Source organism: Caenorhabditis elegans, chromosome V, assembly GCF_000002985.6.
Source record: "Caenorhabditis elegans chromosome V".
In the NCBI taxonomy this organism is placed as follows: Eukaryota; Metazoa; Nematoda; class Chromadorea; order Rhabditida; family Rhabditidae; genus Caenorhabditis; species Caenorhabditis elegans.
This window is the reverse complement of record NC_003283.11, coordinates 810035-825439: the sequence shown is the minus strand read 5'-3', so window position 1 is coordinate 825439 and position 15405 is coordinate 810035. Positions and strand designations below refer to the sequence as shown.

The following is a 15405-nucleotide window of genomic DNA, read 5'->3' as shown; positions in this document are numbered from 1 at the left end:
AAATTTCAGGAAACTTTTGAAAAATTCTATAAAATTCTAGAATGTTCTAGAAACTTTTGGAACATTCAAAAAAGTTCTACATATATAGGAAAATATTAAAAATTGAATGAAGGTTAAATGATTGAAAACTGGTACTGGTACTAACAGTACAACTTATTAGACATATTTTCATAAATTGGAAACCATTTTCAAATGCTCCCGGAACCAAAACTATTTTGGCAAATACAATATTACGTTTTATTCCGTGTTTTTTCATTCGCATTCTAGGTATGACTGCCCTATCTAGATTATTTACCAACTAGCTGAACAGTGTACTATAATTTTCTACGCAACACACCGGATGCTCATAGTATGTAACGTGACAACTTTAATTTCCGTAAGATTTTTTGGTCAAGAAGCTATAACAGGTGCCTACACTACCACAATTTCTCGTATTTTGCTCATGCTGTATATTTAACTATTGTACAATGTACCAGCAAATTTCGGCTGCTCTTATCACGTTTTTCGTGAGTTTCAGGGCGAGTAAAACTTTTGAAAATTAAATCTAAATATTTTCAGGTGTCCAGTTTGGGCATCTTATTTAATCTGGTATTGGTGATGTCCATTCGTAAAACTGTATCAATGAATGGATCTTTTGGAATAATTACCAAGAATCAGGCGATTTGCAATATCATGATATGCACTATATTTTTGGTATTTGTTTTTCCGACGCAACTCAGGTAGAGTCTGATTTATGGCTATTTTGAATACGCGTTTAGTTGTTCAAAAAATTAAAGGTGGAGTAGCGCCAGTGGGGAAATTGCTTTAAAACACGCCTATGGTACCTCAATGACCAAATATCGTGATAAAAAAATTCAAAACATTTTTCTAAATTCTATATGATTTTTGAAAATTGAAAAAAATCTCAGTTTTTGCCTAATTCCTATTTGAATTACCGCCAATTGGATTTGTTCGATGGAGCGCGCTTTTTTATTATTTTCCACCGATTTTTCATGTTTTTAGTGTATTTTTACAAGAAATTTGAAGAAAAAGTCAAGAAACATGCGAAATATCGATTAAAAATCAAAATTAAGGCATAAAAAGAAAGAAATAGCACTTTTAAAACGATGTGGACCCTGAAATACACGTGGAGTCAGAAAGTCCCATTTCGCTTTGATCTTCGAAAAATGCGGGAAAGGAGACGCAGAGATCTCAACTGATTTTGCATGGTTCAGAGAGTGCTGACGTCACATTTTTTGGGCGAAAAATTCCCGCATTTTTCGTAGATCAAACCGCAGTGAGACATTCTGACACCACGTGGAAATAGTTGAATTCACAGATTTACGCCTGTAATGTTGATTTTTAATCGATATTTCGCATTTTTCTTGACTTCTTCTTCAAATTTCTTGTAAAAATACACTAAAAACATGAAAAATCGGTGGAAAATAATAAAAAATAAAAATGAAAACGAGCAAGCGCGCTCCATCGCTAAAATCACTTGGCGGGAGGTTCAAATAAGTTCGACGCAAACTGAGATTTTTTTCAATTTTCAAAAAATCATATAAAATTTAGAAAAATTTTTTTAATTTTTTACTATGACATTTGGTCATTGTGGTACCATAGGCGTGTTTTAAAGCAATTTCCCCACTGGCGCTACTCCACCTTTAAAACGCCGAGCTGCAGAATACAAATTCGTGCTTTTTTCAGCTCATCTTTGCTTCTCATCAGTATTTCCAATCATTTTGGAACGTTCTCCTTGATTATATATGTGATTTCAAATCTATCCCACTTAACGATTGCAATGAACCGATTTTGTGCCATGTACATTCAGCACCGATATGAGCGCATTTTCAGGTATATTTAAAAAAAAACTGCGCCAACCAATCAGTGAGCCGCGAGGGGTGTGTAGAATAGCGTTGATTGGTTTTTGCGCATGCGCGGGAATTTATTTCAAGTTGGTCAAAAAATCTTTTATTCCAGCAAACCAAACACAATGGCGCTGAGAAATTATTTGTGGGTATTTTCCATAGTTTTTTGCTCGTGCTGGTATGAAATATCAAAATGCTTCTTTTTCTACGACCCTCGAACTTGGACATTTGAGTTTGACAGTTCAGATTTTTGTGCTACCGTAACCTGGTATTCCGATTTTATTTTCAATATCGGGCTTGGTTTATTAACTCTCTTGGTGAATCTCGTAACGGCTTACAAAGGGCGAAAACTGTCGAGAGCTCTTATTAATGCAGCTGGCATGGAAGTTTCCAATGTCCTACGGAAGCGAGAATGGAATTTTGTGAGACAGGCGTGACAACTTTAATTTCCTTAAGGTTTTTTGGTCAAAAGAATCTATAACAATTGTCTACGTTGCCACACTTACTCGATTCATTCTCAAACTGTATATTTGACGTAATCCCGTTAAAAAACCTAAAAACCTTTACTACATGTACCAGCAATTTTCGGCTGCTGTGATCACGTTTTTAGTGAGTTTAAGCATGATAAACTACTGAGCATCTGAATTTTTCCAGATATCTAGTTTCGGTATTCTAGTTAATATAGTGTTGGTCATGTCCATTCGTAAAACTGTATCGATGAATGGGTCTTTTGGAATTATCACGAAAAACCAAGCAATCTGTAATATAATGATGTGCTCCATATTTTTGGTGTTCGTTTTTCCAACGCAAGTCAGGTAGAGAAGCCCTATGACCTATATTACAGTTAAAATTTATCAATAGAGCGCACTTTTTCAGCTCTTCTGTGCTCCTTATCAGTATTTCCAATCATTTTGGAACGCTCTCTATGATTGTATACGAGATTTCAAATTTATCCCACCTAACGATCGCAATGAACCGATTTTGCGCTATGTACATTCAGCATAGATATGAACGCATTTTCAGGTACAGTTCATAATGAAAAAGGCGCCAACCAATCAGCGAGCCGCAAGGGGCGTGACTAATAGCGTTGATTGGTCGGCGAACTTTCAACTTGCGCAGGTGTTTAAAATTGATTCAAAAACTTATATTCCAGCAAAACAAACACAATGGTGCTGAGAAATTATTTGTGGGTGTTTTCCATCGCTTTTTGCACATGCTGGTATGAAATATCGAAATGTTTCTTTTTCTACGACACTCAAACTTGGACATTTGAGTTTGAGAATTCAGAATTCTGTGCAACCCTAACCTGGTTCTCTGACTTTATTTTCAATACTGGGCTTATAATTCTAACTCTGTTTATGAACCTCGTAACGGCCTACAAAGGAAGAAAGCTATCAAGAGCTCTGATTAATGCAGCTGGCATGGAAGTTTCCAACGTCCTACGGAAGCGAGAATGGAATTTCGTGAGACAGGCGTGCTGTCAGGGACTATCGATTTTCGTGGGTCAACTTGCTTGTTATTTTTTCGCGCCGATGATTGACGAAGATTGGCTTGTTGCACATTTTTTTATCGCAACATTATGGGCGTTTATGCACGCCTCAGAAGGGTACGAAATTTTTAAAATTTGAAATGAAAAACAAAGAAAAAGATTTTGAATTTTTGCAGAGGAATAATAATGGTATCAAATCAAGAATTGCGAACTATCTTCAAGAAAGGTAAGCTTATGTTCATTAGAGTTTTCGAAGTATAAGGCAAATTTCAGAATCGCAGGAAATTTTTGCGGTTGTTCGACGATCATCGGGATTTTAAAGTTTCATTTACGGAATAAGAGGGTGACAACCAATCAGCGCATTACAAAAGACTTGACCTGCGTCGCTGATTGGCCGACGTGCCCGCGAATTCGAAATCGTCAATTTAATGTTCACTATTGTAATAAATTTTCATGAATTTTGCCAAAACTTCTAGTTGTTAAAATGTTTCAAAATAGGTTTTTCTGAACTTTCCAGACTATTCCAGAACATATTAGAACATTTCAAAAATCCACAAAATTTTGGGAATATTGAAGAATGTTCTAAAACTTTCCAGAAATTTCTATAAGACTATCTAGAGGTTTCTCAACATTTCGAAACTTTTTCTTCAAACTTTCTCGAACTGTCGTACAGTACCCCTACAGTACCCTACACTACCACCCCAATAACCTCAACCCACCAACCCCTTCCAAATAAAAAACTGATTGTTTCTGAAACTTCAGTATTCCTCCAGTCCTCGCCAACCCTTCAATTAGCAAAAACTCTTTTTTTCTAAATCTACAGTAGTCCTACAGTATTTTTTAAGAGGCATACAGAATAAGTTAAATTAACAAAATAATTAAATTGATCAGCCATCTCACGGTACTCCCATAGTACTACATAGGTTTAATAAAGTCCGAAAAAAGTTGAGAAACTTTTGGAAATTTTTGGGAAAATTGCGAAAATTGAATGGTGGTCGAATGATTAAAAAAAATGCTGGTATGAACAGAAAAAATTATCAGCCATTTTTTATAACTTGCATACCCTGTTAATATATTGCCGGAACCAAAATATTTTCTGGCAAATACGATGTTACATTTTATTCCTTGTTTTTTCATCTGCTTTCTAGGCAAAACTAAGAAATCTGAATTATTTACCAATTAGCCTGACAGTGGAGTATAATTCCCCCGCAAACACCGGATGCTCATAGTATGTAACATAACAACTTTAATTTCCTTAAGGTTTTTTGGTCAAAAGAATCTATAACAATTGTCTACGTTGCCACACTTACTCGATTCATTCTCAAACTGTATATTTGACGTAATCCCGTTAAAAAACCTAAAAACCTTTACTACATGTACCAGCAATTTTCGGCTGCTGTGATCACGTTTTTAGTGAGTTTAAGCATGATAAACTACTGAGCATCTGAATTTTTCCAGATATCTAGTTTCGGTATTCTAGTTAATATAGTGTTGGTCATGTCCATTCGTAAAACTGTATCGATGAATGGGTCTTTTGGAATTATCACGAAAAACCAAGCAATCTGTAATATAATGATGTGCTCCATATTTTTGGTGTTCGTTTTTCCAACGCAAGTCAGGTAGAGAAGCCCTATGACCTATATTACAGTTAAAATTTATCAATAGAGCGCACTTTTTCAGCTCTTCTGTGCTCCTTATCAGTATTTCCAATCATTTTGGAACGCTCTCTATGATTGTATACGAGATTTCAAATTTATCCCACCTAACGATCGCAATGAACCGATTTTGCGCTATGTACATTCAGCATAGATATGAACGCATTTTCAGGTACAGTTCATAATGAAAAAGGCGCCAACCAATCAGCGAGCCGCAAGGGGCGTGACTAATAGCGTTGATTGGTCGGCGAACTTTCAACTTGCGCAGGTGTTTAAAATTGATTCAAAAACTTATATTCCAGCAAAACAAACACAATGGTGCTGAGAAATTATTTGTGGGTGTTTTCCATCGCTTTTTGCACATGCTGGTATGAAATATCGAAATGTTTCTTTTTCTACGACACTCAAACTTGGACATTTGAGTTTGAGAATTCAGAATTCTGTGCAACCCTAACCTGGTTCTCTGACTTTATTTTCAATACTGGGCTTATAATTCTAACTCTGTTTATGAACCTCGTAACGGCCTACAAAGGAAGAAAGCTATCAAGAGCTCTGATTAATGCAGCTGGCATGGAAGTTTCCAACGTCCTACGGAAGCGAGAATGGAATTTCGTGAGACAGGCGTGCTGCCAGGGACTATCGATTTTTCTGGGCCAAATTGCTTATTATTTTTTTGCGCCAATGATTGACGAAGATTGGCTTGTTGCACAATTTTTTATTGCAACTTTGTGGGCGTTTATGCACGCTTCAGAAGGGTGAGACATTTATATTTATTTGAATAATTTGAAAAAAAATTAAAATGTTCAATTTTTGCAGAGGAATAATAATGGTTTCAAATCAAGAATTGCGAACTATCTTCAAGAAAGGTAAGCTCGTGCTCATTAGAGTTTTCAAACTATAATATGACAAATTTTAGAATCGCAAGAAATTTTCGCAGTTGTTCGAAGATCCTCGGGGATTTGAAGTTTAACTGAGGCCTTGCGGTTCCAGAAATTCATGCATAATTATTGTGACCATCTTGGAAATGTCACAGTTCCCAACTAGACATGATGGGACAACCAATGAGCGTTTTGGAGAGGGCGGAGCCTGCGTCGCTGATTAATCGACGTAGTTGATTGCGCGCGAATTCAGAATTTTTGAGTTGTTTTGTGCACATTATTTTTTTTGTTTTCCAAAATCTCGGTTAAACATTCAAATTGTAAACTCAATGTATTATTTTTTAAATGAATTTTCTTGAATTCTACAGAAGAGTCTAATTTTTTATAACGATTTCTCTGACATTTCCTAAGTTTTCTCGTCTATTTAGTTCCACAAACCTTTGATGGGGTTCTAGAAATTTCTAAAAACTTTCAAAATTTCCCAGAAATTTTCAGAATTCAAATTTTCCGGAAGATTTCTGTAACTTTAAAAAATTCATCACAGCATCATCAAAGTTATCCTACAGTACCCCTACAATAATCCTGTTGTACTCCTACAGTACCCTTACAGTACTACTATAGTACTCCTAAAGCACTACTACATTATTCCTACAGTATCACTACAGTACCCCTACAGTAACACTTTTCACCCCGACTCTAACCCTCCGCTATCCCTTCCAAAAGCAAAAATTCAATTTTTTTTTCTAAATCTACAGTAGTCCTACAATATTTTTTTATTCAAAAGTATACGGATTATGTAAGTAAAATTAGCAAAATGCACTCATTAAATTGAATTCTTCAATTCCAGCCACCACCCGAATTCGCCATTGACGGTACTATTGACGCCCTGGTAACCATGATGACTGATGTTTTTGGCTTTTTCAGTTTCACATTGTCCCAGTTACTACTAATAAAAATAATTCCATTGCAACAACCTGAATAGTTTACAAAAATTTATAAAGTTTGCTTGACAAACCCACCACTGACTAGCAAGCAGGCCGAGTAAAATGGGCCGATTAGCTTGAAAATTGAAAATCCTGTGAGCTCCACAACGCCCACGCAAACACTTGGCACCGTGATAAACAGCAAAGAAGACATGAGAATTCCAGTTGATGTGCGATTTGCTTTAGCGTACTTGCTCTTGGATCCTCCAGGATCTGAGCTTTTCTTCTTCGACACCATTTGAAGTTTCCAGAAGATTGTGATTGAAAGAGCAACTGCCATGAAACCAAGAATCTGTGAGATGCGAACTTCAGCTCGGCTAGTTTCTAGCAGTGCCTACCATATTAGAAATCCCCCAGTAGTATCTGAATCGATCGCTGACAAAACATCCGATAGTTCCGCAATTCAAATGATGCTCGATTGTAGTAGTGTACCAGTACAAGAAATCATCAAAAAGTGCAAAGATAATTGCGACCAGGATGACTCCATTGGAAAAATCCCCAAGATCCATTCGGCGGAATAGTGAAGGGAAGAATAGGGCCTGAAAGTGGAACACTAGAGTTGTCGGCTGCTGAGTGAGGCGCACACTAACAGGTAGCCGCCTCACTCAGCCGACCTGCAAAGCGTCGGCTGCTCTGTTGAAAATTGAAAACAGTGAAATGTCGGCCGTAGTTTTCGTGGCTGGTTTTGTTATAGAAACTTACAATATTCCTGCTCAACGCTATCCCCACAGTAACTGTCGCCGAAATTTTCAATTGCAATGGCAATGGTTGAGCTGTGACCATAATATACATAGGATCATAGTCAATTAGTGTATGACTCCAGTTGATTGTCATGTAAATGATATAGGGTAGTTCACCGATAGCTAGCAAAAAATCTCCGAGCGACAGAAATATTACCAACCTCATGTGCTTGTTCTTTTGCAGGTCTCGCCTCCTGTTGATGTCAAATTTTAAGTTTTTTTTTTATTTTCGATAAAAACTCACATTATGAACAGGTAAAGAATATATCCATTGATCGCTGAGCACAGGCCTTGAAACGTTAAAATAAATATGTAAACTCCCAAGGTTATGTCATTTGAAAGGGCGCCCAACTGTTTTGGCGCCATTTTGAGATCTAGGTCTTAGGCTGAAAGTTTTCAGACTTTTTATATGTTTTGGCTGGGATAAGAATAGTTCTGATAATAAGAAAGGATATGGTTGTCTAGCTAGACAAAATCAAAACAAAAGGGTAATGAATGTAGACAAAAATTTTTTTTAATTTTGAAGTTATTTTAACTTTGAAAAAATTTTTATTCGTTAATATGATCTCCTTTTTTGAGCTTTGTCATTTTGATACAACCACTGATATCGTCAATTCAAACTTAAAACCACACGAAGAACCAGTTGCTCATTGAGCTAGAAGCTAAAACCAAGGTAATTCAACTGAAAACGCCGTCTTCTGATTCAGACGAAACCCTTCCTGTTTTTCTGAAAATCAGATAGAAATCTGTGGGAAAATCTGATTGAAAAACAGTGTCTGGTCTGTTGTGGAATTGTGGAAAAATTGCAGATAATTGAAAATAGTTGGTGAATGGTTTTTTGAACAAGGAACTGACAATCTGGTGGCCGATTTTTTGCCTATTAAAAATGATTGGGATTTTGTTGAGCTTTTATTTATTTTAAAAAATGAAATAGTTTAAAAATTATCAATAACCAAGTTCAAATACTTCGAGCTTTAGCTATGTCCTGAATCAATTGGGGCAATTCTTGTAACTAGAATAGACGATGTTGTAGGTTTTGGGTGAATGCTATCCCAGTTACCAGTTATGAAAATGATCCCATTGCAACAACCTGAAGAATTCAGTTTTCATTTTATTTTAAAAAAAATCCCAAAATTATTGACCCACCACTGACAAGCAAACAGGCTGAGTAAAATGGCCCAACTAGCTTGAAAATTGAGAATCCTGAGAGCTCAACTATACCTACTCCGATACTTGGTATTGTGAGAAATAGTAAAGATGATACAAGGATTCCAGTTGAGATGCGATTTGCTTTGGCGTATTTACAACTGGCTTGTTGGATGGAATCACGATCCTTTGAGACCAAATTCAATTTCCAAAAAATCGTTATCGATAGGAAGACTGCTATGAATCCCAGGACCTGGGAAAAAAGTTATTCTTGGATTTTGTTCTAGCCTAGTAAAGTGTACCATATTGGATATTCCCCAGTAGTACCGAAATTGATCACTCACAAAACACCCTATAGTTCCACAATTGATATGATGCTCAATAGTAGTTGTGTACCAATATAAGAAGTCATCAAAGATCGCAAAAATTAGGGCAGCTGCAATAACTGCGTTCGAGTGGAGCTCTTGGTCCATTCGGCGGTAAAATGCAGGGAAGAACAGTGCCTAGAAAATTATTAGCTATGTATTGATTGTTTAAATGTAAAAATTGCATTTATTCGCTAGAAGCCCCAAGCAGTCAACTCAGGCAGGAAATTGTAGTCTAGTTGAGCCCGCAAGGTGTCGGTTTCAGAGTAAAACAGGACACTAATCGGCAAAAATGTGTGAGCCGCGTTACTCGCCTCAATAGAGTCCCGGAAAGTGTCGGCTGCTCTGTCGAAAGTTGCGAAAACCGATAAATTTATACGGTGAGATATTGGCCGTAACTTCCATGGTTTTAAATAAGAATTCAGGGGTGGGCGGCAAACAATTTTTTCCGGTAAATCGGCAAATCGGCGAATTGGCGGAATTGAAAATTTCCGGCACACCGGCAAATTGCCGATTTGCCGAAATTTTTCGGCAAATTGTGGTTTTGCACTTATTTTTTGGAATTTCAATTTCAAATGGCAAAATTAAACGCATCATATGAATTTTCCTATATCTATTTCGAGAAGTACGCATATTCTATGAAAATATGTAAAAAAACGGAAAAAAATTTAAAAAATGGACAGTTTTAAGTGCTTCCGTCTTGTAAAAAATCCCTCTTAACATTTCCGGCAAATCTGGTATCCGGCAAATCGGCAAGTCGGCAATATGCCGGAATTAAAAATTTCCGGCAAATCGGCAAACCGGCAATTTGCCGATTTGCCGAATTTGTCGACTAATCAATTTGCCGAACGGCGATTGCCGCCCATCCCTGATAAGAATATCAGATACAAACCTAATTTTACATATTTTTCTAATAGAGTAACTCACGATATTCCTGCTCAAAGCTATCCCTACAGTAACCGTTGCTGAAATTTTCAGTTGCAATGGTAACGGCTGAGCTGTGACCATAATATACAAGGGATCATAATCAATTATCGTTTCTCTCCAATTTATCACCATGTAACTGATATATGGTATCTCACAAATTGCGAGAAGAAAATCTCCCACTGATAAGAAAATCAGTAATTTGATATGTTTATTATTTCGGAGGCCCTGCTTTCTGGAAAAAAATTGGAGATTTTTGAGATGGAAAATTACAATCATTGTTTTTTAAAAATTCTTACGAAATAAAAAAGAACAGAATGCACCCATTGATACTTGAACAAATAAGTTCCAGTGTCAAAATGAAAATATCAACTCCAAGAGATATATCATTTGACATTTTGCCAAGGTGACGCTGTACTGTTGTTTTCTGCCAGAAAGATCACCAATTTATATTGAAGGCTGAAAATTATTTCAGGTGGTTTTAAATGGAATAACAAACAAACGACAGATCGGGCGATAGATCAAACAAATGTGAAAATTATTTGAAAGTTTAGAAAATTGTTCTAAAATATACAAATAAAAATTCCAAGCAGTAGTGGCCACTCTGTTCTAAGCTTGCCGTATGTACCTGAACTAGCTAATTGTCTGAACCTTCTGAACCTCCGCTATTAAATTTAATTCCATATCAAAGAACAAACATTTTTATTCGAGGAATATAGGTATGTATTTATTACGTTAGATTGCACCGTTATTCGCAAAAAAATTGAAGAAACCGGAAGTCAAAAGTCCTTGCAAACCAGTACGACTCGATCAGTTCCATCATCTGTGACGATCAGTGGACGACCAGATTCATCACATTCCGAGGCGAAGAGCGTTTCGGTTAATGCCTGAAATATGAAACTGTTTGCAAGTTACCTAAAGCAATTTATTATAGGGACTTTAGAAATGAAATAAAGTTCCAGAAGGTTGCAAAATCTACAAGAAATTTTTCATAATTTTGTCAGGAGTTTCAAGAAGTTTATAAAATTATTTAAGAGCCCCTTAGTTTTTTTTTCAATTTTTCAGATGTTTTCATTTCATTTTCTTCGTTCGAAGTTTCTAGAGCGTCTAAAAATTTTCAGAAGTTTCCAGAATTTTCTAAATTTTTTCCAGAATGTTCCAAAACTTTCCATTACTTCCATAGGGAGTCAGAACATTCCAGATGTTTCTAAAAAATGAGAAACTTTCAAAAATATTTTTAGAAGCTTCTCGAAGTTTTAGAAATTTTTCAAAAATTTCAAAGCTATGTAGAAATTTGCATAGTTTCCCAAAAGTTTCCAGAAGTTTATAGAAGTTTCTTGTTTCCAAAACTACAGTAATCCTATAGCATTCCTACACCGGCACTATCCCAGCGGTAACCCAAACCCAAAATTCTTTTCAAATGTTAAAAATCCGTTTTTCCTAAACTACAGTAATATTACGTGTACTCCCACTACAGTAACCAATTTTTTAAATTCTGCAAATATTTGTTTTATAGCCAATTTCGACAAAAAAAAAGGATTTTAAAAATTAAATTTTAAAAATTCAAAAATTTTACCGTATATCCTCTCTTCTTCATCAAGCACTGATTGGCTAGCGAAGAGATTTCCGACGCAATCTTAGAGCACTTGAACTCTCGCATTTTTGCCGGATCCTCCATTTTTGCCATGAGCCTTGAAGCAAGCCCACGTCGTTGATGCTCCTTGGCAACGCTTAGGATTTCTCTGGAAATTGTTGTTCTTATTTTGTTTAATTTTTTTTTAATTTAAAATTTAAAATTTTCAAAACTTAGTTGACCAAGTTTGTCACTTGATCATTCTTATTGACAATTATTCTGACTTGTGATCCACTTTCCCAACTTGTTATCGCCTATTATTTTTTGTTATACTATCATCCAGACCACCACCAGCTGATCGACTAATAATCTGGTTTTTCATGATGACTAGGCTTCTCTTTTTTCCTTACCCCAACAGACAGAGACCTCATCTGACATAAATGGTACTGCCAAAATTGACAGATCTCTTCCAAGTTGAGTCAAAGTTTACCTAACCAGGTCAATTTGGCAAACGTCAACTTTTTCTGGGCGAAGTGGGTGAAGTTCATGAGGGGGATGGCAAAAAAAAACAAGTTCCCAGTGACCTGGGTAGTATAAAACTTGCAAGTTGATGGAAAATAGAGAAAAATAAAAACAATTTTCAACATGGCATCATTAAAACTTCTGGTCATCTTGGCCATTCTAATCGTTTGCTGTGCAATGCTCGGAGCAGCTGAACACGAAGAAGTGTGAGTTCTCTAGTCATTAGTACCACCCTCAATCTACCATTTTCCAGCAGAATCCGCCACAAACGACAATGGGGAGGATGGGGAGGACGTGGAGGCTATGGAGGCTATGGATACCGCCCGTATGGTGGATATGGTGGATGGGGCGGCCGAGGAATGGGAGGATGGGGAGGACGTGGCATGGGTGGATGGGGATGGGGACGATAAGTGAGATCCAGTGGATGTGCTGCAGCGTTTTTGTACATTTTACCGTGTAAATGTGATATTATCCCAATTTTTGAAATAAATATTTTTATACAACTCTAAGGCTTAATTTGTAAAATAACAGGCTTATTTATAACCAAATATATATGTAGTAAAACTTTTTTTATTTCGAGTCAGAAGTGGCAATTACTAACTACAACTTATTGAGAAAACTATAGTACTGTCGCATTTTCGAATCCCTACAATGTTAGATCAACAATTTTTGAAACATAAGTAGTTCATAAAATTCGAAGGAATGTTTTTTTGATCGGAAAAAAATTTCCAAAAAAGGGGCAAAGTCGAACAATTAACACTCTGAGACAAAATTTTAAAAATTAACAAATTTTTTGGGGAATTCAGCACTATTGAAGACTTGCGTGCTAGTATACACACGTGTTGTCAAACTGTCCCATTTTGGTGTGATCTACAAAAAATGCGGGAATTTCTTGCAGAGAAAAATGTGACGTCAGCATGCTCTCTTAACCATACGAAATCTGTTGAGACGTCTGCCTCTAAATTCCCGCATTTTTGGTAGATCACACCAAAGTGAGACACTTTGGCCCCACGTGTACACATGATCTCATAAATTTGGATGACAGCACTTGTTAAAATGAATAACATTAGTCAATTGAGTGATTTCTTAGAATAAAGACAAATAAAATCAAATTTATGAAAACTGGTGATTTTCCTTGTTTTCGGTTTATGGCCTACTTGTGGAACACGCTTTGAACAAGTAAGAGAGGGAGAGACACTGATACAGTGATTGATAATACAGCCGTTCTTAGCTTCTTCCCATCAAAGCGTTTAAAGGTCAAAAGTGCAGGAATCCGGGCGCAAAAAGGTGAAAAAGACGCTTCTAATCAATTGATATCATTTAAAGGTAGGGTACCGAAATTTGAGACTTTGTTTTTTAGACCCAAAAAAGTCCAAAACTACCAAATAGACGTTCTGAAAATTTTTCAAAAAAAAGTGATGGCCGCTCAAAGTTTTGGAAAAAATGGACCAGTTTCTCCAAAACTTTGAGCGGCCATAACTTTTTTTTTTGAAAAATTTTCAGAACGTCTCATTACGAAATTTGCTAGTTTTGGGCCATTTTTGGTCTAAAAAGGCAAAGTCTCAAATTTCGGTACCCCACTCGTAAATCTCCACAAGACCTGATAAATTCATAGTATCAATGGATTTCTACATTAAAATTTTCAAATTTTCTTTCCTTACAAGCTGAACTCACAAATGAAGAGCTTGCTCAACGTCCAGGCAAATCTCGAAAAATTTCCCATGAAGCTCCGTCAAAATCTTTCCGACAGCTGCGATGTCCTTTCGTTCCGGATTTCCAAAAGTGAACTCGTCGCCATGGTTTTCAGTGTCTTTGTGTGCAACATCGTTTTTCTCGTTTATCCATAGAGAAGACATGGCGCACGCGGCGAATTTTCGTGAATCTAAAATAATTCATATAAGAAATAGTGTTTTTTTTTCTAAAAATTGCGTTTTATCAATTTTAACTACATAAAATTAACGACAGTAAAGAAATTAAAACAAAAGGTAACTTTTTATAGTAATGCTCGAAATTTTTAAAAAGCATTTTTGGAAATTAAGTCAGTTTACCAAAACATTTACTGAACATTTTGAAAATTCTGAAAGTTTTAGTAGGGTTTTAGTTTTCACCGAATCCCACTGACGATACCTTTAAAATAGAGCAAAGGCAGGCGCGGTTTTCGGGCCTGATACCTGCCTACAATCTGCCCGCCTCTCGCCTTGTAGCGACTTGCAGGCGGAGGTCGCCGCAAGACGGGCGCGGCAGGTGTTTCAGAGCCTTCGTGGAAGCCCTACAGTATTACTTTGCTCAAATTTCGGAACCCACCCTTCTCCACGAGAGCAAATGAGAAGGGAATGTTCAATGTCCTCTCGAAAAGTTTGTCCACGAACGGTTGAAAATTCTCTCTGCTCATGCCGATTGCTCTGTTCATAGGCTCTTCGAGCAAAAAATGGCTCATCAAAAATTCCGAGAGCTCTGATGAATTCTCATTGGTGAGTTGCACAAATTCGTAGTTATCCTCCGACATTTTAAGAAAATCAGCGTCTGGAAAACAGGCTCCTTGAGCAACACGAATGTGCGTGTGGAATAAAAATGGACATACGAAAAGAAGCGAGAAAAAAATAGGAAAAAATGGAGAAAGGCAAACAGATGTTATATTTATATTTTGGAGTCTACTGGGCCTCGGCTCAGTGAGAAAATGAAAAAGAAGGAGGATGATGGCGGGGAGAGTGAGAGAGAGCGGATGGATGAGGCGACAGGGAAGAGCTCGGGGCTCAAAGAAGCCCCCGGAGACGAAAAGAAATAAAGATGGAGAATTAGAAAGTGTAGGTTTTTAGGTTCATTTTCAAAGGGAGTGAAAAATTAGATTTGTGATGTAAAAGCGCGACAGACTGAGCTGAGAGCAATGAACAAAAAATGGATTTGGGAACTGTTCAAGGAATCAACAAAGTTTTGTTTAATTTTTATAAGTTCGGTTTTTTTTAAGTTTAAAAGTGCAAATAACATTTGTTAAGCAAATATGTGTCTGCAGCGATTACATTATCTACAGAATGTTCAAAAAATCAAAAATGTGACATTCTAAAACGGTGAAAGTATTTAAAGGTGGAGTAGCGCCAGTGGGACAATTGATAAAAACCACTCCAAATTTACGGTCAAAAAGTGGCAATTACTCAGTTTTTGCCACTCATAATATTGGAAGTCGACCCGAAAAAAAATTCTCTACATTTTTTATAATGTAATTTTGTTTCAATTATTCGTAGTAAAACATTGTAGGAGTCGAAACATGAAAACCACATTCATGTGA

At 36.6% G+C, this 15405-nt stretch overlaps 6 protein-coding genes and 1 pseudogene across 9 annotated transcripts; 4 read left to right on the top strand and 3 right to left on the bottom strand.

The window, feature by feature from the left end:
- The first annotated feature begins 467 nt into the window (after window positions 1-467).
- Window positions 468-2284, top strand: srx-30 (annotated as a pseudogene). The gene is made up of 4 exons: window positions 468-506; window positions 559-719; window positions 1687-1833; window positions 1960-2284. Coding segments are annotated over exons 1-4 (672 nt in total).
- Window positions 2285-2417: 133 nt separating this feature from the next.
- srx-31 (7TM GPCR serpentine receptor class x (Srx) domain-containing protein) lies at window positions 2418-3656 on the top strand (the record flags this gene model as incomplete). Its single annotated transcript, NM_001028742.2, has 6 exons — window positions 2418-2456; window positions 2502-2662; window positions 2724-2870; window positions 3001-3453; window positions 3513-3562; window positions 3610-3656. The coding sequence occupies 6 exons, from the start codon at window positions 2418-2420 to the stop codon at window positions 3654-3656; spliced, it is 897 nt and encodes a 298-aa protein (NP_001023913.2).
- A 1054-nt stretch (window positions 3657-4710) lies between these two features.
- srx-32 (7TM GPCR serpentine receptor class x (Srx) domain-containing protein) lies at window positions 4711-5954 on the top strand (the record flags this gene model as incomplete). The annotated part of the gene is made up of 6 exons (NM_070932.3): window positions 4711-4749; window positions 4795-4955; window positions 5017-5163; window positions 5294-5746; window positions 5808-5857; window positions 5908-5954. 6 exons carry the CDS (start codon window positions 4711-4713, stop codon window positions 5952-5954), a joined length of 897 nt encoding a protein of 298 aa, NP_503333.3.
- A 752-nt stretch (window positions 5955-6706) lies between these two features.
- R13D11.1 (G_PROTEIN_RECEP_F1_2 domain-containing protein) lies at window positions 6707-7958 on the bottom strand (the record flags this gene model as incomplete). The annotated part of the gene is made up of 5 exons (NM_070931.2): window positions 6707-6843; window positions 6889-7144; window positions 7191-7391; window positions 7555-7786; window positions 7837-7958. 5 exons carry the CDS (start codon window positions 7956-7958, stop codon window positions 6707-6709), a joined length of 948 nt encoding a protein of 315 aa, NP_503332.2.
- Window positions 7959-8566: 608 nt separating this feature from the next.
- On the bottom strand, window positions 8567-10424 carry R13D11.3 (G_PROTEIN_RECEP_F1_2 domain-containing protein; the record flags this gene model as incomplete). Its single annotated transcript, NM_070930.2, has 5 exons — window positions 8567-8682; window positions 8739-8991; window positions 9041-9241; window positions 10031-10262; window positions 10327-10424. 5 exons carry the CDS (start codon window positions 10422-10424, stop codon window positions 8567-8569), a joined length of 900 nt encoding a protein of 299 aa, NP_503331.2.
- Window positions 10425-10718: 294 nt separating this feature from the next.
- Window positions 10719-14628, bottom strand: R13D11.4 (the record flags this gene model as incomplete). 3 transcript variants are annotated; one of them, NM_070928.4, is made up of 4 exons in its annotated part: window positions 10719-10914; window positions 11604-11769; window positions 13797-14004; window positions 14427-14628. In NM_070928.4, the coding sequence occupies 4 exons, from the start codon at window positions 14626-14628 to the stop codon at window positions 10807-10809; spliced, it is 684 nt and encodes a 227-aa protein (NP_503329.2). The 3 variants fall into 3 exon arrangements, with proteins under 3 accessions (NP_503329.2, NP_001300178.1, NP_001300179.1); NM_001313249.3 differs by lacking the exon at window positions 14427-14628 and having other exon boundaries at window positions 10807-10914; window positions 13797-13978; NM_001313250.3 differs by lacking the exons at window positions 13797-14004; window positions 14427-14628 and having other exon boundaries at window positions 10807-10914; window positions 11604-11714.
- Window positions 12239-12631, top strand: R13D11.10 (Neuropeptide-Like Protein). Its single transcript, NM_070929.5, has 2 exons — window positions 12239-12328; window positions 12376-12631. The coding sequence occupies exons 1-2, from the start codon at window positions 12246-12248 to the stop codon at window positions 12530-12532; spliced, it is 240 nt and encodes a 79-aa protein (NP_503330.1). The 5' UTR covers window positions 12239-12245; the 3' UTR covers window positions 12533-12631.
- Window positions 14629-15405: the final 777 nt, after the last annotated feature.

Coding starts and splice junctions, on each gene's coding strand:
- R13D11.10 (NM_070929.5), top strand. CDS start 12,246: ATGGCATCATTAAAACTTCTGGTCATCTTGGCCATTCTAATCGTTTGC. Junction 12,329..12,375: donor GCAGCTGAACACGAAGAAGT/GTGAGTTCTCTA, acceptor ACCATTTTCCAG/CAGAATCCGCCACAAACGAC.